The sequence below is a fragment of the Pelophylax lessonae genome (assembly GCF_965119305.1).
Source record: "Pelophylax lessonae genome assembly, chromosome: 6".
Lineage (NCBI taxonomy): Eukaryota > Metazoa > Chordata > Amphibia > Anura > Ranidae > Pelophylax > Pelophylax lessonae.
In genome coordinates, this window is record NC_138773.1 from 240,956,903 (window position 1) to 240,981,911 (window position 25,009).

The following is a 25,009-nucleotide window of genomic DNA, read 5'->3' on the forward strand; positions in this document are numbered from 1 at the left end:
AGGTAGCTTCACTGAAACTGATCAGTGCGCCACCTTGTCATTAAAAGCCAAAAATGATGAAAGTACAAGATATACCTCATAGAGGGCAAAGGCAACTAGCCAAATACATTATTTCACACATTCAATCTAAATATCACTCCAGAATTTTTCATTACTCTTGCAAATTACCTAAAACGAAATTTAAAAAGCAAATGGCATGGTTTTTGTGAATCACAAAAAAAATATATATATATATATTTTTACAGCGATATGAAACTGAATTGTGCATAGTTATTGATCTGTTGATATAATGACGGATTTATCAAATCTATAGTTCTATCATTACCAAAGAACAGGTAAATCAACTTTGCTAAAACCAGGGTCCTTGCGCATTTCCCAGTAGGTGTCATTGGAAACCCATGTCTCCTTATTATGGGTGTCAACCACCTTCCTGCAGAAAGAACACAGAGAGGAAACACAATGATTCATAATGGTGCATCCTAAAAAGGAACTTATTGTGCTTGTAAAAGAATCATAAAATCATTAAACTATTTTTAAAATGATAGATGGTAAATGGGTTGCAACTGCTGATCAGTGTATTCGGACAGTGGAGAGTCCTGCTCTCAGAATACGATGGGTTTGATTTACTAAAACTGGAGAGTGCAAAATCTGGTACAGCTGTGTATGGTAGCCAATCAGTTTCCAAGGTCAGCTTGTTCAATTATAGGAGAAGTTCACCTTTACACAAAAAATAATAAATGCTAATTGTTTTGCAGGTAAAAAAAATGTGATTTTTTTTTTTTTTGTAGCAGCCTTTAAAAGCATTGCACCAGCGATGAGATCACTGATGTCATGCAGGTATCCTGCAGATCTGTCAGTGTATCTGCTTGCTCATACCTCCAACGGGCAAACCGATACACTCTGACAGGGAGAATTAATGAACTATCACAGCTCCGTGGTAATTCATTGGGAACTACAAGGCGACAGCCGCTAAGACTGTCGGGACTTGTAGTTTTTCATTCATAGAACACTGCGGGAAAGCAAGGGAAGAAGATAGCTGACAAAGCTAGGGATGGGGGGGGGGGGGGGGGGACTGGTCCTTTCATAAAATGTTACACCCTGGATATAGGTGTAACATGCTCTGAAAGGTGAACTTATGCTTTAACCTTTGACAAAATATACTGGAAGCCGATTGCTTTCTATGCATAGCTGAACCAGATTTTGCACTCATAGGTTTTAGTAAATCACCACCAATGTCTCATTGGGTTGAATTCCTCTATCCACCTTGATTGTGTGGATGGGGGAAAACTATGCATACTGTACATGGCCAGCCTTACAAAAATGTATTATTCTATCCAATAGCTACTAAGCCTTCATACCCGTCACCAGAAGTCAGTCTTGTGATTCACACACAACTGTTATATTTGACAGCCATATCCTAGTTTTGCTCCAGCGCTTTCTGGGTACGCTACCTCCCTATTGGCTAAAGAATTATTGGTGTGATTATGCTAATTGATTGTCTATGGCCTTGTTCGCACAGACACAGCTATTTTCCTAATGTAACCAGTGTGTGGATGAGTGCAGACAGTGTGCATTCAGAGATGCTCACCCTCATCCTGGTCACATTAGGACACTCTTTGCTAGGAACCAGGCAGGTAATAAGGCGTTTCTTTCCCAACTAATTTCCCCCCCCCCCCCCTGCACTTTTTCAGCAACCTTTTCCTCTTTTACCTTTAACACTGCTGCCTTTTTAAACGAGAAAGCAGAACATTGCTGCTGAGAGGGACCACATTGTTCTCTGAAGTCTTGGTCAGAAGTCAGTTTTCCCCCGCTCGTTCAGCGCTGCAGGCTATAGCCCACAACACTGATCAGTATACTCTGATGGTGGGGACGTCTCTTCGCTGTCGGAATACAATGACACAGCGGGAGAATTCTTCCATCCACCTCGAATGTGTGGATGGGGGAATCAAGTCCTGTATGGGTCGCCTAAGGGAGGTTGTAAAAAGCCTATACTCCAGGGGTGAGGAACCTTTTTTCTGCCAAGGGCCATTTGGGCATTTATAAAATCATTCGGGGCCGTACAAATTTATCAACTTAAAAATGTGCCTGTTATATTTGGTCAAACATTTAATTAACTCACCCCTAATGTGATGGCTGCAACTGCTTCTCTTTGGTGAAGTGTGTGATGTTAGCTGGTATTGATAATGTTGCTACTCGCAACTGGTTTTCCAGGTTTGCTTCGGTCAGTCTGGAGCGCAGTCGACTCTTTGTGGTGGTAAGTTTTGAAAAGAACTGCTGGCGGGTACTGCTGGTGGGTACAGCTGGCTTGTACTGCTGGTGGGTACAGCTGGCTGGTACTGCTGTGGGTACAGCTGGCTCTGGCTGGTACTGCTGTGAGTACTGCTGGCTCTGGCTGATACTGCTGGTTCTGGCTGGTACTGCTGTAAGTACTGCTGATTCTGGCTGGTACTGCTGGTTCTGGCTGGTACTGCTGGCTCTGGCTGGTACTGCTGTGTGTGCTGCTGGCGGGAAATGCTGGCTAGCAGCGGCACTGCGCTGGAGGAAGAGGCGATGTTTCCTGTATTGGTCACAGGCGGAAGTGCATTTGATATCACTCCGCCTGTGACTTACTCAGACTGTCAGAATGGAGCCAGAACTATACAGGAAGCATCGGCTCCGTTCTGACAGATTAGCTGAGAGACACAGACTCAGCTGCACGGGGGGCTGGACCAAATGACTTTGTGGGCCGCATACGGCCCCCTGGCCATTAGGTTCCCCGCCCCTGCTATACTCTCTGCACTGTGCAGCTTGCAGCGCTTAAACCAAGAGCTTACAGGGAATCCCATTACCTGAACAGCTGTGGACCTCCCAGAAAAGCCACAAGAAACAGTTGTGCAAGTGTGCATGCATTTGGACCTTGCAATTCTTAGAATGTTTACATTCAGACATCTTTCTTGCTACATTTTGTGTTGACAATCCAGTTTTGCAACCCTTATTTATTAACATTTTTCTATCTGTAAACCTTAACTAAAGACCATTTTTTGCCAAGTTCTGTCAGTCATACAGTTCATGAATAATATTTTTATATTCCATCATATAACAATGTGCAGAATACATTTTCAGTAGTTAACTTACCGGAAATAGTTTGGTGTATATTCTATATGGTTGTCTTCCAGGTATTTTCTCCTGTTTCTTTGAAGTTCTTCTATTCTCTGCTTTTCTGTTGCAGCAGCTTCAACATTTCCTTCTTCAAGTAATCTACAACACATGTAACAATTGTAATACAGAGAGCACTTATACAGAGAATTAACATTTTTTTTGAAGTATCATAATTCAGGAGATGAATGCCTGTTAATTGAATTGGGGATCCAAATCACTGGTTTCTATTAAAGTATAGGTGTACTTTCAGTACTTATTCTTACTTATTTCTTCAGCCAGTTTAAAAACTCCATCAGGTATGTGTTTTGCTACTAAACAAAAGTTGCAGACAATAGGAAGCAGTTTGTTTTCATTCTCTACTCCTGCTCTAGTTGCTCTGGGCCACCACTAGAGAGAGATGAAGGAAAGATCGGAGATAGATTGCTCATTCAGCTCAATACAAATTCCATCTCTGGTCTTCCCTTTTACTTCTTTTAGTGGTGGCCAAGAGCAGCTGCTAAAAGGATTAAAGAAAATTGTTATCCGATACTTATCGTAACTTTCCTCCTCTTACCTACAATAGATGTGTTCTGCCCCCTTACCCCCACAGGGCAGCCCTTAAGATAGTCAAAATATGACCCAATTACCCTTCCCCTCGGTGTTCCTACAACTCATGACAGAACCAGAGTGGGGATTATGCTGCCATGAAGAGAGGTAAAGGTACAGACTATTACTGTAAGTAGTACATCATTTTACTTCTCTCCTCTTGTCAGCATACAAAGGGATATAACTAGTTACAAGAAATCATCAAAAACAAAAGAATTATGATCCCTAAGTTTCATTTAGCTATCAAGGCCATCAAGAGCAGCAAAGCCCCCAAAGACATCGAAAGGGTCTGCTGCCAAATCTAATCTGTAGTCCGTAGTGACAGATAAACCTGTTGATAGAACTCCAACTTGCAGCTTTCTTTACCACCCTTATGTAGGAAGACCAGCACACCAACACTGCCCATTTCGAATGCACTGTAATTTCTGCAAGAGGATAAAACAAAGCTGCCATTTTATAGCCTCAATGATCGACGAAGACAGAACAGTGTGCTCCCTATCCTGGGAGACTTACATAAGCAATGAGAATGATTCAATTTCTAAGCTCCTTGAGGGCAGGGACTGATGTGAATGTGCAATGTATATGTAAAGCGCTGCGTAAATTGACAGCGCTATATAAGTACCTGAAATAATAATAACTAAGGAGTCCCGTCCCACCAACAAATCCAAACAGATCGTAGGTCTCGTATTAATGGTGTATTTGTATGTGTAAGGATACCAAATCATCCAGGAGACAGGCACTGACACTTGTGATTTTGGTTTTGCGGGAACACCATATCACAGCAAGCACTGCTGGAGCACAACCACAGAAGTGAGTCGGACAAGACCAGATCTAGCCTATTTGATCTGAGGATGGAGCAAAACAAGTAGTCGGCAGGGGGACAAGGAACACTCACACCAAGTGGAGCGGAGTGGGTGACCCACTGAACCATCTGGGGGCAATCTGACAGTGCCATTTAATTATATATACTTGTTTTTATCATGCTTGGTAAGTGCAATTTTATGGGGGGTTAGTGTTTGAAAACATTTTATACAGTGCCACGCTATGGTACTGTGTTCTATTTTGGTTGGAATACTGCATGAGCTGTCACATCCCTAAAACCAGTCTGGGGAGAGATCGTGGAGAGATCATAGATTGTTGCTTTTCTCATAATACCGGTGAGTGTTGAATTCAGAGTAAGTGGAATTCACTCGTGGTGATTTGTGTTCAAGTGCTAATCTCTGCTGAGCCTGGCTCCACAGATATCACTCTCACTGTTTTATTGGACTTCTCACATTTACGAATTGTTTATCTGAAGGACAATTTGTATGTGTTACCACGTATACCACCCATTCACTGTATATGCAAGCAGAAAAAGTTCACTTACCTTAAGGTCCTCTTATTTGTATGTTTTAATTGCAGTTAAAGAACAACCATGCTGTAAATGAGTGTTGGATCAACTATATAAGCTATATGCTTGTTCTGGACTAGCATTCTCAAAGGAAAGTTCAGTATCTTTCATAACAGTCTCCCTTTAATGGAATGCTACATGTGAATGTCCTAAAGGGATTTCATTTTCTGGTTATCAATGGCAGGGAGAGATTAGAATAGCTTGGCTGGTCACTACCAAAGCACTTGCCTTTGATCAGGTCGAAACCTTGCATCAGTTTTTGGAAGGAAATCCTTCATTACAGGATCTAGTTCATTTAATTCAATGGCAAATCTTGTAAAGCCGTAATAAAGTTCATAGTTAGTTGGCATTGAACCTGAAAAATATAAAGTATAATTAAGGTATAATTAAGTTATCATCTGTTGCTTAGGTTTTTGGTGAGGTTTTATAGTGTTTAACCACTTAAGGACCAAGCCCATTTCTGACACATGTTGTTTACAAGCTGGTAGCAGTATTTTCTGCTAGAAAATTACTTTCGAACCCCAATATATATATATATATATATATATATATATATATATATATATATATATATACTATATATATATATTTAGCAAAGACTATGGAGAATAAAATGGCAAGTGGTGTAATATTTTTTTGTCAAACGGTATTTGCGCAGCGGTCTTTCACTGAATACACTTCACTGAATTTTAAAAAAACTAATCAGTAAAGTTAGCCCAATTTTTTGTATAAAGTTAAAGATGATGTTACACTGAGGAAATAGCTACCCAACATGTTACAGCTTAAAATTGGGCACACTCGTAGAATGGGGACAAACTACGGTACTTAAAAATCTCCATAGACGACGCTTTAAACTGGTAACCCTTAAAAAATTATTATAGAGGAGGTCTTCTGCTAAAATTATTGCTCTTACTCTACTGATCACGGCGATTCCTCACATGTGATTTATTTATTTTTTTGTATAAAATAGGTTTATTATTTTTCCACAATATAAAACCATTATTATTAAACATCTTACATTTTCAATACCCCCCCCCCCCCTTCCACACACACACACCATTCCCTTCTCCTCCCATCTCTAGTCCTCACTCTCCTTATTCATTCTAAGCTGCCATTAACCCCATATATTCTGCTTTTTTTGTATTTTGTATTCACTCCAACTTTCCCAGGTAATAGACAGTTTTTCCCTCTCCCCCTTTCGCTACATCACTGATGGTTCTATATTATATCTAGTTTCTACTTTTCTCACCTAATCTCTTACTGTGGGACACTTTTTTTTTACCAAAATTGTGGAATTAGACTTTTCGCTGCAATTATTAAGTGTGGAATTATGGAGTTCTTATACTCTTTAATTGGCTTATCTGTATAATGAAATAAACAGGTCCATGGGTCTTCCGGAATTTCTATGTTTGTGACCTCTTATCTTTATCAATACTTCTATCCAGTATTTCTTTATTTTATGGCATTCCCATCATACGTGGGACAGGTTTCCTGTTGTTTCACACCCTCTCCAACAATTTTTTGATTTATCGATGTGATATTTATGTACTATATCTGGTGTAATGTACCATCTAGCGAGGCACTTATAGTTACTTCCTATAGTGTTTATATCCATTGATGAGCTATGAACCATTTTTTAAATTTTCTTTAAGTGTTGATAATCCACCTGTGTGCCCAATTCCTTCTCCTATTTCTCCATGTATTGCGGTGTCCTGGGCCCTTCCAGCATCGTCAAGATCTTACAGATCTGGGAGATGCGGTGTCTAGCATTTTACAGAGCTGCACAGCTGTTCTAAAGGTAAAAGATTCTCTTCCGATTTTATCGGCTACGGTAGCTTTATGACAAAATGCCTCACCTGAAAATACCGCCAGTAATCAATCAACATTTTTTTTTTGTTTCAAATCCTGTATTGTGCATATTACCCCAACATTCATTATATCTTTCAACCATGTATTGTCATCTTTTATCCATTCCCCCAAAATACTCCCCATCCCTGGGGGAAAAAAACCTTGTTTCTTTTAGTGGAATTAGTGGTGAATTAAGCTACCAGTTTGCCTTTATGTGATTGTATCCCAGTTTTTCAAAACTTCCTGTGTCGTCCTATGTGTTTTCAAATCTAAATCTCTAAATTGTTGTGGAATCCAAACAACTTTTCCCAACTGTACACCGCTCATTGTTTCTACTACTTCTACTGTTTGTTTACTACCCATCTTTTTTTCACTTTTTTCTTTTGTCCACTCAATTACCCGTGAAAGTAAAATTGCCTTATTTGTAATTCTTAACATCTGGTACCGCTAGACTCCCTTGCGTTTTATTTTTACATAGTATTGAGAACTGTATTCTTTGTTTTTTATTTTTCCAACTAAATTTTGATATAATTGTTTTTAAGGTCATGAAATACCCTTGGGGCAGGGGAATCGGTAACATTTGGAATTTGCAAACAGAAGGAGCAGTGCTACTACCCATACAGCTCACCAATAAACGAGCTCCAGGGTGCCCGATCCACAGCCATTTATTACATATGTAGAAAGATGATCCGCACACCGGTAGTTGCTCTTAAAAAAATCTTCATCTTCTTCTGATCTTATCAGCAGTTTTGTTCTGTGGTTCCTGAATAAAGATGAAGATTTTTTAAGAGCAACTACCGGTTTGCAGATCATCTTTCTACATTTGGAATTTGTATAATATTTTAGGTAATAAAACCATTTTTTCCATATTCACCCGCCCTATGCAAGAGAGAGGTCTTGTTATTAATCTTTTTATTTCCATTTTTATTTAGTTGAGGAATGGAATGCAATTTATCTGATATAATTTCCCTATCGATGGTGTCAGTTTTATTCCTAAAAATTTTAATTCTGACTTCCTACATATAAATGGGAATTGTCTTGGTTGTTTAATATCTCTAATTTTGCCAAATTAATTTTAAAATTTAATAAATTCAATTTGGCAGGGATATCCTTGGATTGGAGATCTAGAATAGGACATCATCCATGTAGGCCGCTATTTTATGTTCATCCTCACCAATCTTAATGCCTTTTACATCAACGCAGTTTTGAATTCTTGTTAACAGCGGCTCCAGGGTCAGAACAAATTAACAGGGGGCGAGAGAGGACACCCTTGTCTGGTTCCATTATGCATTTCATATTATGTAGATGATGCTCCATTTATCTATACTGTCGCCATTGGATGGTTATACAAGGATTGAATCCATTTGATCATCCTGGGGCCAATTCCTATCACTTCTAGTGTATTCATCATGAATCCCCAATCAACCCTGTCAAATGCTTTTTCAGCATCGATAGACAGGAATAGTGTTGGGGGTCCATTTGTGCTGTTCTTATTTAAAAGAAGCAGGGTTCTTACTATATTATTCCCTCCCCTCTCTTCCCAGGATAAACCTCACTTGGTCCGCATGCACCCATTCTACCAATAATGTTTTCATCCTTGTTGCCAGAATTTTGGCGAATATTTTAGTGTCTGCATTCAATAATGCTATTGGTCTGTAGCTTGTTCAGAGGATTGTGTCGTTCCCCTCTTTAGGGATAATAGTAATAAAAGCTAATAATGCTTCCTTTCTAATTTCAAAATGTAATCCCAACTCGTTCATATATGTACCCATTTTTGTTATTAACTGTTCTTTAAATTATTTTAAATAAATTGTTGTAAACCCGTCGGGGGCCCGAACTTTTACCTGATGCTGATTCTTTTAATGCCATATTGATTTCCTTTTCTGTAATGGGCTTTTACAGAACCTCTAATTTTTCCTCTGCAATTTGGGGTAGTCTAGCCACACTTAGGAATTCTATCTCTTGGGCATGTTTGACTTATCAAGTTTTTGTTTAACTTTTGTTCTAATTCATAGATTTCTTTTCTTAATAAGGTCTCTTTTCTTGGTTCTCGCCCATAGATCTCAGAATGCCCCTTATATAGGCCTTAAGACCTTCCTATACTGTAGCCTCCGAAATCTCGCCCGTTTAATTTAGTTTAAAAAATTGTTCTAGTTCTTTTTTTTTTATTCCTTCTTCCACATCTATATTCTGTAATAAGTCTTAATTTATTCTCCAAACGCTTCTCTTTTTTTTGGCCCCCGGTAACCTTATTATCATGACTACTGGTGCATGGTCCGCTAACGTTGCTATCTCAATAATTGTTTTACTACTGCCTCCACTAATCTATGTTCTACCATTGTATAGTCGATTCTAGAATACGACTCATGCACGGGTGAGTAAAATGTGTAATCTAGTGTTTTGGGGTGTTGAACCCTCCATATATCTATTAGTTGCTTTTGAAACAGTTTCTTTTAGATTCTCAAGATTTGCTGAATTTTTATCCGCCGTGCATGTGACATACTATGTTGGGGTTCATACAGAAATGAAAATCCCCTACCATAATCACATAACCCACTTTTAAATCCATTAATTTCCCTATTATTGTTTCTCGGTACCCTGTTGGATTTTTATTAGGACAGTACATTTTTGCAAGTGTTCTGTGTTAAATAATTTCCCTTTGAAGAACAGAAACCCGCCTTCCGAGTCAACCAACCTGTCACCCGGGGTAAACTGTATGTTTATAGCCATTCCAATGGCCAATCACTTTACTCTTTTTGTTGTCGAGTTCCTGAAGTACCAGGTTGGGTGATCTTTTGAGAATAATTTTATATTTCATTCATGGGAAAAATGCATCTCCAGAAGGAATATTATATCCCCCGCTTTATATTGTTTGATTACTTTTAATATTTTTATGTCTCTTGCTGGTGAGTTTAACCCACACACATTATAGGTTAGAAACTTTATTTCACCCATCCTTGTTCTCGATCCATCCTTCTCCCTCTTCACCCCGCACCTTCCTCCCTATTAATACTCTTCTTTCCTGGCGGGCCTCTAGAGAGGGAGAGTGTCGGATGACGTTGGGAGCATTCTAGAAAGTTTGAGGGGACTCTGAGGACGATTCCAAAATTCTCGTTCCCTTAAGATCTTTTATTTCTCTAGTATGGACAACTGGTTCTTCTTTTGTTTCTTCTACATGTTTTCATATCTGGCCCAGGTCTTCATGTAACATGGCCATGTCTTTCTTTAAGAACTGATCTAGTTTGGCAAACATGTTTCTGTTTTTGAAGGAAGCAGGGTTTTAGCTCCTTGGTCTTCATTATTTCCCTCCTTGCTCACACTTTCAATTTGTCGCCCATCTTTTGGTAGATATAAGCTGTTAGCTCCCATTGAGAGCCTATCGTGTGTTTTTATTGGTCCAAGCCAGTTTTCCAGTTCTTATTTGTTTTTCCGATGATGGACTATCTAACTTTCTTTCCTGGGTCATATATTTTTCTATTGCACTAGGGCTGGCACTTATCTCGGGGGGTTTGCCCCCCCACTCCTTTCAGTGCTTTGCCTCTCAATATGGGTTTAAGTCACTCCTTTCCAAGACCCTCTTTGTTGCTTTTACTCCGTGGACTGTCCATCTACAGGGCTTTTAGGGGGGTTGAGGTAGATTAAATAAGCCTTGTGGTTTCCGCAAGATCTTCTATTTAATAGTTAAAGGCCCTTGATCCAAAATATTATCCAAGGCCTCAGTTTTATTACATTTAGACAACGTCTTCTAACAGTCCATATATTAGGTGTGTCACTTTATCCGTACTTGAGTCTAGCTTCTCCAGGGTCAGCCTCCCCCTATGATATGTCTCACTTTCTTTATGTCAGGAGCAGACCCACAATGGAAAAAGTAAAAAAAAAAAAAGACAAAAAGGAGGACTCACCACTGGTGGGGATAGGGCAGCGCTGCTTGTTCCAGTCCTGGGCCGGTGGTTTGTCTTCCCCAGGAGGGGGGGAATACTTTTACAGTAGTTCTAGTTGTGGTCTCAAATTATTGTTCTGGGGCTGGTTGGATGCCCCTACCCGGTGAGGCCTCTGAGCCTGTGGAGCCGCCAGCTTGCTCTAGGCTGGGATCAATCCGTCCTGGTTCTCTGTGTCAGCTGCTCTTCTCCAGCGTCACGGGCTCCAATGGCAGTCCTCCAAGTGCTGACTTCTCTAGCGGACCATGACCCCCAGCTCTCCACGCCCAGCCAGGTGAGCGGCCAGCCATCAAAAGACTCGCCGCTGCCTCCTCTCACTCGCTCCTTCCCTGCGACATCTCTCACCCACCTCTGGTGCCCCGTGTTACCTGCTGTTCCCAGCAGTTCAATACAGATCCAGTCCACTCCTAGGCTCTCTGCTCCCATTCCCCAGCCAGTGGGCATCCATTATGCAACCCATCACCAGCTGTCCCTGAATGGGGTATGTCATCGGCTAGGGAGGACTAGGAAGGCCACATGGGGATAAGGGTAGCCGGTCAGTTACTCATCCATTGGGATGTACAGCTCCTGAGTTTATGGCTGGTTTCTTTCCAGCGCCATTTTCAGGCTCCTCCGTCAGGAAGTCATTTTAAGTCTCTCACATGTGAGATTTTAACACCATTTATATTTGCAGGCTCGACTTACATACACGTTTTCTTTACTGCGCAAGCACACGGGCCCTTTAAAAAAAAAAAACATTTTTTCCTATTTCATTTTTTTACTGTTCCTTTAAAAAAATAATAATAATAAACATCCCGTGTGACCGTAATAGGCAGCGACAGGCACTACAGTGTGTTGTGATGCACTGAAATGTGTGCATGGTTATGCATTGTGTAGGGGCAGTCTGGTGCATTGCTACAAGGAAAAGAGATTTCATCTCCAAATATGGAAATGTTTCTTCACAGTAAGAGCTGTGAAAATATGAAAATGTGGAATAGACTCCCTCAAAAGCTAGCTCTGTCCAGTATATTGCTTTAACAAAGACCTGAATGCTTTCCTAGATACACATAATATAACTGGATACTAACATTTATAGGTAACGTTGATCCAGGGAATATTTGATTGCATCTTGGGGGGATCAGGAAGGATGTTTTTCCCCTGCTGGAACAAATTGGATCATGCTTTGGGTTTTTTTTGTTTGCATTCCTCTGGATCAGCTGTGGGTAAAGGATTGTGTAAATGGATTGTATAATTTTCTTTGTTTTTAATTGGTTGAACCAGATGGACTTCTATCTTTTTACAACCAGACTATGTAACTGTGCATTGCATAGTTTTTTTTTTTTCTTTACTTTAGTAAAATATAAAAAAATTAGGTTTAATATACCTCTATTCACTGCAGCTCACTGCAATGCAATGGCATATAGTGATGTGCGTTGCACAGCGTAAGAATGCAGATATGCCACAATTTCATGCAGTGCACCCTCAACACAGCATTTTGGTATGAACAGGGCACATAGAAAAACTGGATTTTTGTCTTACCGTAAAATCCTTTTCTCTCATGATCACTGATGGGCACAGCTCCAGATCTTCTTGACCGATGGGTTTATGCTGCCCCCTACAGGAGTAGGACACTAGGCGGAAAAAGATTTGACTAAGCCGATAGGGCAGTCCCAGGGAGTATACTCTCACTTCCTGCTATAGGACTTCAGTTTTGTATCAAGCAGTGTCAGAAGAACATAAAACCAAACTCAACTAGAAGGGTGGGGTCTGTGTCCATCAATGAACATCAGAGAAAACGATTTTATGGCAAGACAAAAATCCAGTTTTCGCTTTTGTTCATGGATGGACACAGCTCCAGATAGTATTGACCGATGAGACACCCCAAAGCAGTGTCAATATAAGAGGTGGGAAGAACACAGCAATAAAACACAATAGCCATCCAGGCAAAACGGGAGCTCAACCAGGAACTACTGGAGCTCTTCTGCAAATACACCCTCAAAGAGAACTAACCTCTCCAACAGTGGTCTGCAAAACCTTGCCGCCAAAAGAAGCATCTGCAGATGCCAACACATCCACCTTATAAAATGTTGTGAAAGTGTGCACAGCCGACATGGTGGCCGCCTTGCAAACCTATACTACTGACGCCTGATGACGGAAGGCCCAGGAGGCATTAAGCTCCCTCATAGAATGCGCCTTAACAGGGAGAGGAGGATCCTGACCTTTAATGGAAGAGGCCTGCACCACCGTCTGCCTGATACATCTGCAAATGGTCGCAGCAGACGCGGCCATCCCCCTACGGGGTCCATCCATAAGGACAAATAGAGAATCCAATTTTCAGAATGACTCAGTCACCGCCAGGTACACTCTGATCGCCCGAACCACATCCGAAAATTATTATTATACAGGATTTATATAGCGCCAACAGTTTGCGCAGCACTTGACAATATGAGGGAAGACAATACAGTTACAATAAAATTCAATATAGGAGGAATTAGAATATAAGGCAATCTCTTTAGGATGCTTAAGCTTAGGACACAAAGAAGGCAACACAATGTCTTCATTTAAATGGAAACCAGAGAGGACCTTAGGAAGGAATGACTGGCAGGTACGAAGCACCAGTTTGTCTCTGTGAACAACCAGGTAAGGTGAACGACAGGACAACGCAGCCAGCTCCGACACCCTGCACGCAGAAGTAATAGCCACCAAGAAAGCTACTTTCTGTGTCAAAGTGAGCAGAGGAATCTAACGAAAATTTTTAAAAGGCAGTTTCTGAAGAACCGACAACACCACGGAGGCAACAGAGACCTCACCAGGGGAGCCAGGTGGTGGACCCCCTGAACAAAGGTGTGAACCAAGAAATTTGTGGCCAATGGGCGTTGAAAGAAAATCGCCAGGGCCGATATCTGGCCTTTGATGGTACCCAAGGTCAAACGCTGATCTACAACTCTTTGGAGAAACCCCAAAAAACAAAACACCAAGAAGGAGCAGGGGAACCCCCTGAACCCCCCCCCCCCCAGACTCAATGATATATCTTCCTAGAAGTACATTTTCTAGCTTTTAACAGCGTAGAAATCACTGATTCAGACACCCCTCTATCCTTCAGCACCTGGCTTTCAAAGCCGGTAAAGCCAGCGACTGTAAAGCAGGATGGAAGATCGGTCCTTGAATTACCAGATCTTCTCTAAGAGGGGGTCTCCAAGGGACATTGGCAACCAGCCATACTAAGTCTGTGTATCAGGACCTGCGAGGCCAGTCTGGGGCCACTGGGATGACCGGAATCCCTTCTGCCTCGATTCTGCGCAGAAGTCTCGGCAGAAGAGTTAGTGGATGAAATGCGTACATCAGATGATACTGGCCCCAAGGAGCCACCAGAGCGTGTCTGTGGCGTCGGCCAGAGGAACCCGAGATTCTGCTACAAACCTCATCACCTTCCTGGGTCCACATCGGGACTCCCCCCATCGAAGACACAATTGATGAAACACCTCCTGGTGGAGACGTCTGTTGACTGAGGTAGTCCGCCGGCCAATTTTCCACCCATGGAATATGTACGGCAGAGATGGCTGGAACAAAGCATTCTGCCCACCTTAGAATGCCGGCTACTTCCTGGGTCGCTAGGGCACTTTTGGTGCCCCCTTGATGATTGATATATGCCACGGCCGTGGAATTATCCGATTGAATCCTTACCGGCGCCTCTGCAGACGATTCATCCAATGGGTTAGGCAAATCCTGGACGCCCGAATTTCCAGAATATTGATCGGCAGACGGGACTCCTTCAGAGTGTAAACCTCCTGAGCTGGATCCGTGCACAAGACACCTACCCACCTGGACAGGTTGGCATCCGTGGTGACCACCGTCCAGTACAGGGGAACAAAGGTTTTTCCCATGTCAAAGTGCCAGAGAGTGGAGCCACCAGATAAGAGACCCTCTCGTACCCTGGCTCAACAGGATCAGATTGTCTAGAACCTGTGGGTTCGTGCTCCTTCTGTAGAGACCTGATATGGAATTAAGCAAATGGAACAGCCTCAAAAAGGTGGAAAACATAAGGCCCAGCACTTGCATGCAAGTCCCAAGGGATGATTGCCGGCCATACAAGAGCCGCACCGCATCCTGTAATTTCTGGGGTTTCACCTCCAGAAGAAACACCCTGGCTGAGGTCGTGTCCAGGGTCAGGCCCAGAAAGTCCAGTTTGGTGGACGGGACCAGAACAGATTTTTGGAAACTCAGTTTCCATCCCGAACTCTTGCAGGGTTCGCACCGAAATGTGCAGATTGTCTTTCAAGGCATTTGGAGGCTCTGCTCGCAGAAGGAGATCGTCCAGGTACCCCAGCACCACAATGCCCTTCTGCCTTAGTAATGCCAACACCAGGGCCATAACTTTTGTAAACACCCGAGGAGCCGAGGCGAGGCCAAAGGGTAATGCCACAAATTGATAGTGCTTCTTTCCCATGGCAAATCGAAGGAAACGCTGCTGCCCGACATATATTGGGATATGAAGGTAAGCGTCCTTGATATCGACAGAGGGCAGGAAATCCCCTTGATGAAGGGATGCTACTAACGTGCAAATTGACTCATTCAAAATTTCTGAACCCGCACAAAGTGGTTCAAAGCCTTGAGGTCCAGAATTAGACAGACCTTGCCTTCCTTCCTGGGAAGAGTAAATAAGTTTGAATAAAACCCTGAAAGCATTCCGATTCCTGAACTGGTACAATGACCCCTTGTGACAGCAGATCCTGTACCGCCCCAAGAAGACCTCGTAAGCAATCTGGGGACAAACGCAGATTGGAAGGAAAGAACCTTGCCTGAGGCAAGGACCGAAACTCTATCTTGTAACCGGACCGAATCAACTCGTGGAGTCTTGTCTTGAATCCAGAAGGTCCACGGATCCGGAAATAAGCAAAGACGTCCCCCCCCACCCCAGATACAGGTGAGTGCTTCCCTTCAGGCAGAATGAGCTTGTCTGCGGTCCCGGAGGGGACCGCTCTTGGCTTACCAGGCCAGGGCCTCTTGGAACCTGCTGCAGGGTAACGTGTAGATTTTGATTCCTAGTCCTTAGATCCTGAAGTACGAAAGGAACGCTTATGGACTGAGAAGAAAGGGCCACACTTGCGACGAGCCTCTTTACTCCTTGCAGTCTGCAGAAGCAGAGTTCTCTTACCTCCAGTAAGACCTTTAATGATCTCCTCCATGGAAGCTCCGAACAAGTGGTCTCCTACAAAAGGGAGATCCATCAATAGCTTCTTGGAAGCCTGGTCCGCAGACCACTATTTCAGCCATATCATGTGGCGAAGAGTCACCGCTGTCATGGACACCCTGCAGGCTAGGGGGCATCATCCAGAGAGGCATCACAGATGTACTGCAACCCCTGGAACAACTGGTCCACCAGGTCAAGAGGAGGTTGCCCCCCCCTCCAAATCCTCACCCACAAGCTTAGCCTGTTTTGTTAAGGTCTGAGAAACCAAGGTTATGGGGAAAACCGGCCACAGAATGGAACCGGCCATGGTAAAAATGGTATCGGACCAGAGATTCAGCTCTCTTGTCAAAAGGGTCCTTAAAGGACGGAGAGTCCTCCACTGGAAGAAGGGTGGCTTTATTCAACCTGGAAACCTGAGAGTCCATCACAGGAAATGGGGAATACCTTTGCCGCCTTGCAGGTTCTGCGGGTACTGACTTGCACCATCACAGCTGACTCAGCAGTAGCTGCGTAATCCAATTTAAAAGGTTTCCCGCAAGGATACAATCAATGCATCCACCAGCGCTTTTTTATGTGCGACTGTAGTGGAAGAGGATATATCCTCACTATCAGAGCACTCAGAATCAGAGAATGCAGGTGAAGGCGGAGGACTTGCTGTGAAAACTATGCACCCGCCGCTGCATCAGCGGCACTACAAGTCCCAGCGCACCAAAACTGCTATAGCAGAAAGAGAACCGTTTAACCCCCACATAGACTCACCAACCCCTACTCAGATGCAGAGTGTCAGGCTGCATGCTGTGCGGCGATCAGAGAGAAAGAGGAAGTTCAGTGAACTGCCACCAGAGGCCCACCGCCGATTCACCTCCCCATAGACTTCAAAAACATGGACGCCGTGTGATAGCAATAGAAAACTATATCCAACAAAATGGAGGGCCCACGCGGCTCTCGGGACCCTCAGAGGATCATCAGGTACATATGGACAGTAAGGGGGGACCCCGCTGGGGACCCCCACCGTGACCACCCCCTCAAAAAAAAAAAAAAAAAATTTGCACAGCTGGCGGCGCCCTTCCCCGGCCCGCAGCACCCACTCGACATCCCCACACATAGGACTCGGATAGTGAGGGGAAACATAATATGGGAAGGAAGGGCACTCGGGGGGTCCGACCAACCCAGGGAGGGGCCCACGTCCACCCCGAAAAACCACCAGAGGGGAGGAGGGACACTACTCACCACACCTTGGGACCGGGCACAGCTCCAGGCAGACCACCGCACCATCTTGGAATGGGGGTGCTGCGGGCCAGAGGTACGCTGTGACTCAGGTTGTGACCAGGGCTATGCATCCTCGCGAGACATTTAACTCGCCGGCCTATGTCGCGGCCAACCCAGCACGCAGCTAAGGTCGGGTCGCGCTCACTGGCCAGACTGGTGACAGACTGGATATTCTAGATCCTTACAGTCTTCCCAGTCTGGCAGTTGATTGTAATTCTCACAGGAACTGAATTGATTGTAGTTCTCACAGGAACAGAAAATAATAAAAGAAAAAGATTCAGTTCAAAAAGAAAAAAATGCCAGGACCACAGATCCTACCAAGGAACTAGGTCCTTACTCCTGACTAGGCAGAAAAAAACTGAAGTCCTATAGCAGGAAGTGGGAGTATACCCCCTGGGACTGCCCTATAGGTGTACTCAAATCTTTTTCCACCTAGTGTCCTACTCCTGTAGGGGCAGCATAAACCCATTGGTCAAGAAGATCTGGAGCTCCATCAATGAACGAAAGAGAAACAATTTTTTGTGTCCTATTGACACCATATATGAGCCCTATGTAAAAATGTATGTGGTCGGTGAGTGATGTAAGTTTGGGGGGCGGTTGGACAGTGAGTGAAGTTTAGGGGGTGTGTGGTGGCTGAGAAGTGATGCAAGTTTAGGGGGTAGGTTGAGGCCAAGAAGTGAAGTTTTGGCGGTGGGTGGTGCCCAAGAAGTGATGTAAGTTTTGGGGGTGGAAAGTGGATGGCAAGTAGAGGTTTTCTAAACGGACCCCAAAATGGCTAGTTTATAAAAGCCTCCTTCCTCCAAGAAAACCTCCGTATCAATAAGCTAGCTTAATGTTGCATTAACCACTGTCAGGGACGAGCCCAAAACCACACAAGGTTGTAATTACCAAACTTGTACCTGGCCTCCATATGCATTTAGCTGCAGGAGCATCTCCACAGTATAGAGCCTCATGCCACTTCCCAAACAGCCGATGCACAACCTTCCCGTCTTGATCCATGACCACTCCATGGATTTCATTTACACTGGAGCTCCAATAGTTTCCCTGTTAAAGGATTAAGTTTAAATTAATACTATAATACTCAGTTAAAATAAATAAGCATATCAGACAGAGAAAAAAAGAATTAAAAAAGTAAATCAACAATCCATCAAAAACTTAAATTCTCAGCACTGCAATCCAATCAGCCAGTAGTTTTCCTCCCTGGAAAAAAAACCATGTCTTGTTCCTTTAACTGCCTGTAATTGAACAGTTAAAGCTGATGTTTATTCTGCTTATATTATCCTTCCCTTTCTCATCAACATGCTAATGAAATTATTACAGAAAAGAAAAGGATCCGGAAGTTGCTATACTTCAACCTTTATTGTATATCCCATAAAATCATTACAGACAGTGTTGGGTACAGCTGAAAGTTAACGTGTTTCGCGCTACAACTAGCGCTTGCCGTATATACTCGAGTATAAGCCGAGATTTTCAGCATGTTTTTTCATGCTGAAAATGCCCCCCTCGGCTTATACTCGAGTCACTGTCTTTTTAAAAATTTGGCGCCGCCCAGCGCCGACGTTTCACTTCGCATTTGTGCCGCATGCCCGGGAATAGCCAAACGTGTACAGGCTTTCCCGAGCATCGGCGCCGCATTCGCGGTGACGTATTGGCGCCAGGCGGCGCGATTTTTAAATCGAAGGTGCCTCACCGAAAGGTAAGTGAGACTCCTCCGCAGCCCCTGCATTTCCTCATGCAGTGCTGCGGGCATGGTACAGGACATTCTCCTGTACCATGCCCGCAGCACTGCATCTCCTGTGCCATGCCTGTACCTACTGTGCCATGCCTGTACCTACTGTGCCATGCCTGTACCATCTCCTGTACCACGACCTGTGCCATGCCTGTACCATGACCTGTGCAATGCCTATACCATGACCTGTGCCATGCCTGTACCATGACCTGTGCCATGCCTGTACCATGACCTGTGCCATGCCCTATGCCATGCCCTTACCATGACCTGTGCCATGCATATACCATGACCTGCGCCATCTCCTGTACCATGTCCGCAGCCCCTGTTTTGTGTCTCGTGGTGGTCCAGTTGGGTCTAGAGCTGCTGCATTTCCCACCCTAGGCTTATACTTGAGGTCAATAAGTTTTCCCACTTTTTTTGTGGTAAAATTAGGGGCCTCGGCTTATATTCGGTCGACTTATACTCCAGTATATACGGTACTCATAACCTCCACATGCTAACGAAATGATTAAATAAAATTTTTGTTCCATACCTCATTTTAGACACAGTGATAACACTAATTCTCTTTGCTCCTCTATACAACACAGGCAGAGTCTGACTGTGCACATCTTCCTGAAAACAGGAAGCTGTGGTAACGCTCACTTGTGATGCTGAACCTCCAAAACAGAAAGATTTGAAATCCAAAGAATGGAAGGGAAGGACCTGGGACTGTCAGGCTGTGGAGGAACAGCTAGGTGATGCTGGATTTTCTTCAGTCAAGAAATGGAGTCATCTCTATTTGACTTTGAAGCATAGCTGCGATACGCGTCGGCTTGCTGGGGACCCCTAGACCGCGTACAACAGAGACCATTGTACTATTGGTATAGATGTACCGGCACTCCTAATAGAAGTATATTCCTTATATATATATATATGCTGGTTGTTGCTATATCTTTTTTATATGTATGTATGTTTTACTTGTGTGCGAAACGGTTTCTTTTATTATAATCTGGTGTCATAAATGGGATCGTCCCTTCCTATTGGCCATAAAAAAACCCACCTTTCCCTTTTTGGTTTTCTCTATTTGACTTACTAAAACTTCCAGTGCATACTGTGAGAAGCTTACAGTGTGCATTGAAATCAGAATACGCCATTTCAGTACAGGAGTGGAGCCTTTACAACTGCGCAAGACAGTAATTAAGGCTGATCTTCAACTTTAATATTAAAGCCACTAAAATAGTTTATATATTTTTAGTTTAACGAGGAGGTTACAGAGGATATGCACCAGCCATAACTTTATGATCACCCACCAAATATTGAGTAGGTCCCCTTTTTGCTGTCAAAACAGCCCTCGCCCAATGAGTCATGGATGCTACTAGACCTCTAAGGTATGCTATGGTATCTAGTACCAAGCCGTCAGTAGCAGATCCCTTAGGTCCTGCATGTTTCCAGGTGGGGCCTTCATAGATTGTACTTGTTTTTTGCACCACATCCCACAGATGCTTGGCTGGACTGAGATCTTAAGAATTTGAAGACTAAGTCAAACCCATTGTTGTGTTCCTCAAATCAAGTATGAACCATTTTTAAGTGCATTATCTTGTTGAAAGAAGCCACTGCCATCAAGGAATATGGTTTCCTTGAAGGGGATTGGTCAGCAACAATGTTTAAGTAGGTCAAGTAACAGCCACATGAATGGCAGGAGCCAAGGTTTCCTAGCAGAACATTGCCCACAGAATCACACTGCCTCCGCTGGCTTGCCTTCTTTCCATACTGCATCCTGGTGCCATCTCTTTCTTTAGGTAAGTAATGCATATGCACCCGGCAATCCACATGATGTAAAATAAAATGTCATTCATCAGAACAGGGCCACCTTCTTCCATTGCTCTCTGGTCCAGAGATGCTCACATACATCTCTTTCTTAGGTAAGTGATGCACACGCACCCGGCAATCTACATCATGCAAAATAAAATGTCATCAGAACAGGGTCACCTTCTTCCTTAGCAGAGATGGTAAGATGGCCCAGAGATGCTCACATACCCATTGTAGGTGCTTTTGGCTGGGGACACAGGTCAGCACGGGCACTCCGTGTCTACACAACCCCACACACAAGAAACTGCAATGCCCATTTTTTTTCTGCTTTCTACACATCAACTTTATGGAACACTTGAGAAAAGAGCGCGCATGCTCCGTATGAGCTTGGCGCATGCTCTGAAACGCGTCGTGTACACTCTGACCCTGCTTACGTCACGCGGTTGACGTTGCGTTCCAGCCTGCCACGAGAGAATGAGCCGGTCCCGGAAGACGGCTGCCGGCATCTCCCTGTCCTCCGTTTCCATCGACCCGATAGGACTCCTCCATCTTATCCTCCCCCTCGGCAGCGGCGCTATGGACATCTCACCATTTGACTTCGCATCGAGCCAACTATATTCTACTTTTCTGTGAGTTGCCATGTTTTTGTGTGCTTAGACTTCAATAAAAATACTGCACTTAGAGGCGCTTCGCCCGTTTTCTTCTTTCTCTTTGTTCACAGATTGACTTCCTGTGTGGAGGAGCTGGCCCTTCGTGCAGATTTACATTTTTACACCCCAGCCCACTATCTCCATGGTTCTTCTACTTATGGACTTCACCCATTTCTTGTAACTGTTATATAGGTAACCCTAGTGTCTTTTTACCATTTAATTGTACTATTGAGAACTTGACACATCCCCATATTGACCCATTACACTGGACCAGAGCGCCAGCTAATCCTCTTTTACACATCAACTTCAGGAACACGTTTACTTGTTGCCTAATATATCCCACCGACTTTCAAATACCATTGTAACAAGTTATGGCTGATCGGTGCTTATAGACACACAGTTCTGCCTAGACTGTTAACTTTCGTCAACCTGCTGTTTTAATATCTTTTCTGTAAAATTCCTGTAAGCACATTTTAAGTGGTCACTTTGTGTCAATAGATTATGATACTCCTAACCAGCTACTATTTTCAATACTCAAAAATGGTTAGAGATGTTCTAGTGAGAATTAAGGCAAAAGCTATCTCTTTGTGAGGCTCTATTACTTTGTTACTGACATTATGAGAAAGTGTTGCTCATTTAAAGTATTCATCTGCATGATAAGACTCATCATTACATCCTATTCAGGCTGATAACACCTTGTGTAAAATTACACAGAAGAAGAACTTGACACAGATACAGTAATAATACATCATTTGAAATACATGAATTTTCTGTATAAATCAAGCCTGAACAATGCTTCTAGACATTATTAGAGGACTTAGTCTAAGGCAATGTATTCCTGGATAGCCTGGTACATAATCAGCGCTGATTGGATATATCATTTTCTCACAAGGCAAATTTTTGACTAAAGGAAACCAATCTGCGGGGTTATAAGGAAAAAAGGAGTTTTGTATAATGTGCACGGATTGCTTTTCCATATGCTGAATCTGATAAGCATTGAAATACAGGACATCACACTGCACAGAGAAAGTCTGTGTAGATTCTATGGTAGCCAGCTAACAAACTAAACTGCAGAGGCTTTATTGTATACTATAGTCGAGGGGTAGGGAACCTATGGCTCGCGAGCCAGATGTGGCTCTTTTGATGGCTGCATCTGGCTTGCAGACAAATCTTTAATAAAGGGGGGGCGTGTCCAGACGTGAGCCATGCTGGACATGTAGTCGCAGAGCTCCGCCGCGTCTACCACTCAATCCAGTGCCATCCGTGTAGCTGTGCCCGGTGCCAAGGAGATTTCGGCACCCATCGACGGTACACTTCGTGGGCTACCCACCGCTACCCTCAGTTCGTCTCTGGGTGATCCGATTGCCATGCTACGGACCCCGCAGCCTACTCGCAGTACCGCTGCTGGCTCGTGTGCTGTGCATCTGAGGGCCTTGGCAATCACCGCCTGGTAAGGAGACCTGCCATTCGCTCCCTGTCCCCCGACAGACACGATCTCCTTCCCCTCTGACACCCGGGGACCCGCAGGAGCTGCCTCTCACATCCACTTCTGAGGCCTTCAGCGGCCGGCCGCCATTTTCTCAGGGCCTATACTCACCTCCATCACTCGCAGGCCTGAAGACGCTTCACCACTCTGGCCTCATTGCATACCTGCCTGCTCTGCTCTCTTCCCGACCGGACTCCAGGCACTTTCACACGGCTCCATCTACTCACTGTATAGCTGTGGCCCATGAATATGAATATTAAATAAAGGTTCCACACCCCTGAAATAAAGTGTATGACTCTCACTGAATTACATTTGAAAATATGTGGTGTTCATGGCTCTCTCAGCCAAAAAGGTTCTTGACCCCTGCTATAGTAGAATGGAACATCCTCACACCAATATGAATTTTCAGTACTATCCAACAGCAATTACATACCCAATCATGGACCCCCCCATATTCTTCACAATGTAGAATGCACCCTGGGAAATTCAGAAGCATAGGAGTGACAGCTATATACAGTGGACCTTGCAGAAAAATAGAAGCTTTGCTGATGATATAAGGGATCCTCACCCATTATATATAGCAGCCTTAGAGTTGAAAAAGAAGAACGAAAAACTGTAGAGAAAGAAAACTAGTATATGCAGTATATTTATCTTACCTCTGCCTTACTGCAGAATACCATGTCGCCATTCTTCCGGGGAGATCCTAGAGAATGCCAAGAATTCTATGGTAGCATAGATCAGGGTATACATATCTCACAGAGCTACCAGAAAAAAGCCTTAAGAAGGCATGAGTAGAAGAGTTAAAGTTGTAGTAAAGCCTACCTTGTTTACTTGTACTTACAGGTAAGCCTAAAATAAGGCTTACCTGTAAATACAGTAAATATCTCCTAAATGTGCACCTTTTAGGTGATATTTACTATAGTAGCAGCCGGTGAAGTCACCGGCACATGCACACTGCTCTCTCAATGGATGGCGTGCTATCCATTTAGAGAGCGGTGCCACGGCCATGACTCTCACACACATGCGTGGGAGTGACATCATCGCGGCTCAGCCAGTCAAACTGCTGAAGCCCGTAAACCTGGTAGGAAGACCGGTGAAGATGAAAGTCCTTCATCGGTGTCAGAGCGCTGCTGGAGGGCTTGGTTTTATTTTTTTGGAGGGGATTTTTTTTTTTTTTTTTTTTTGCGGTTTACTACCTCTTTAAAGCACATTCAACCAATTCCATATAGCAGGTCACCCTTTTCGCCCTTTGCCGTGGCTGATTCATTACACTGTCAGTGGTGAGCACAGGAATCTCCATACGCTTTATACTGTGCAGAGGTCTCCCTCATATTATTTTCTCTCTGGTTGAATCTTTGTAGATTATGTTAGGCAATTTTCTTCATTGATCGTGAGTTCTGTAACTAATCGAATATTTTGTTCTCTTAGGAGCGAATGTTAGGGAATGTTCCATTCACCTGCGAAAGGCAACAAAGAGAAACTGGGAAAAGTCCAGGGAGTCTGGGGCCGAGAACTCCCGAGAGAAGGTTCCAGAGAAGAGAGAGAGATCCAGTTCCTGTAAGGGAGTGGGAAGGACAACACCAACGAGGAGCAGAATGTTGCTCAATACTACTTGGATGTAAAGTCATCAGAACTTGGGGTTCGCCCTGAAGACACCAGCTGCTGGAGAATGCCTCTGATGGACTCCTAATTACATGCACACTACCTTTGCGAGTATGATGGGGCAGCACACAGCCTGAGTTAGGGTTACGGATGTAGGAAAATAATTATGTCTGTGAATATCAGACTTTGTAATGACGTTTGCACTTTTTCGAAGTAACCAGGACTGTCCCATGGTTCAGGTCACTAAGGTACTTGGGGTATGAAGACATCGGTATGAAATTAATGCAGCGTGAAGACACCAGTGGTTAAATAGGGTAACAGAAGTCTAGCAAGCAGCTTGCCGGTAGCATGTGCCTGTTGCAGGTGGAATGGCCGCTAGCAGAGAGGGAGGTGTTGTTGGCACTCTTTCCCCCAGC

General features: G+C 43.7%; 1 protein-coding gene across 1 annotated transcript in view; it reads right to left on the reverse strand.

Moving 5' to 3' along the window:
* Positions 1–321: 321 nt before the first annotated feature.
* Positions 322–25,009, reverse strand: part of OSBPL6 (oxysterol binding protein like 6) — a gene marked incomplete at its 3' end in the record, with an annotated part of 388,621 nt that continues 363,933 nt past the window's right edge. The window contains exons 21-25 of the mRNA XM_082261776.1: positions 18,238–18,382; positions 5,338–5,468; positions 3,579–3,634; positions 3,115–3,237; positions 322–430 (exon numbers count right to left, since the gene is read on the reverse strand). Of these exons, the coding sequence (XP_082117902.1) occupies positions 322–430; positions 3,115–3,237; positions 3,579–3,634; positions 5,338–5,468; positions 18,238–18,382 (564 nt within the window). The remainder of the gene's footprint in view (positions 431–3,114; positions 3,238–3,578; positions 3,635–5,337; positions 5,469–18,237; positions 18,383–25,009) is intronic.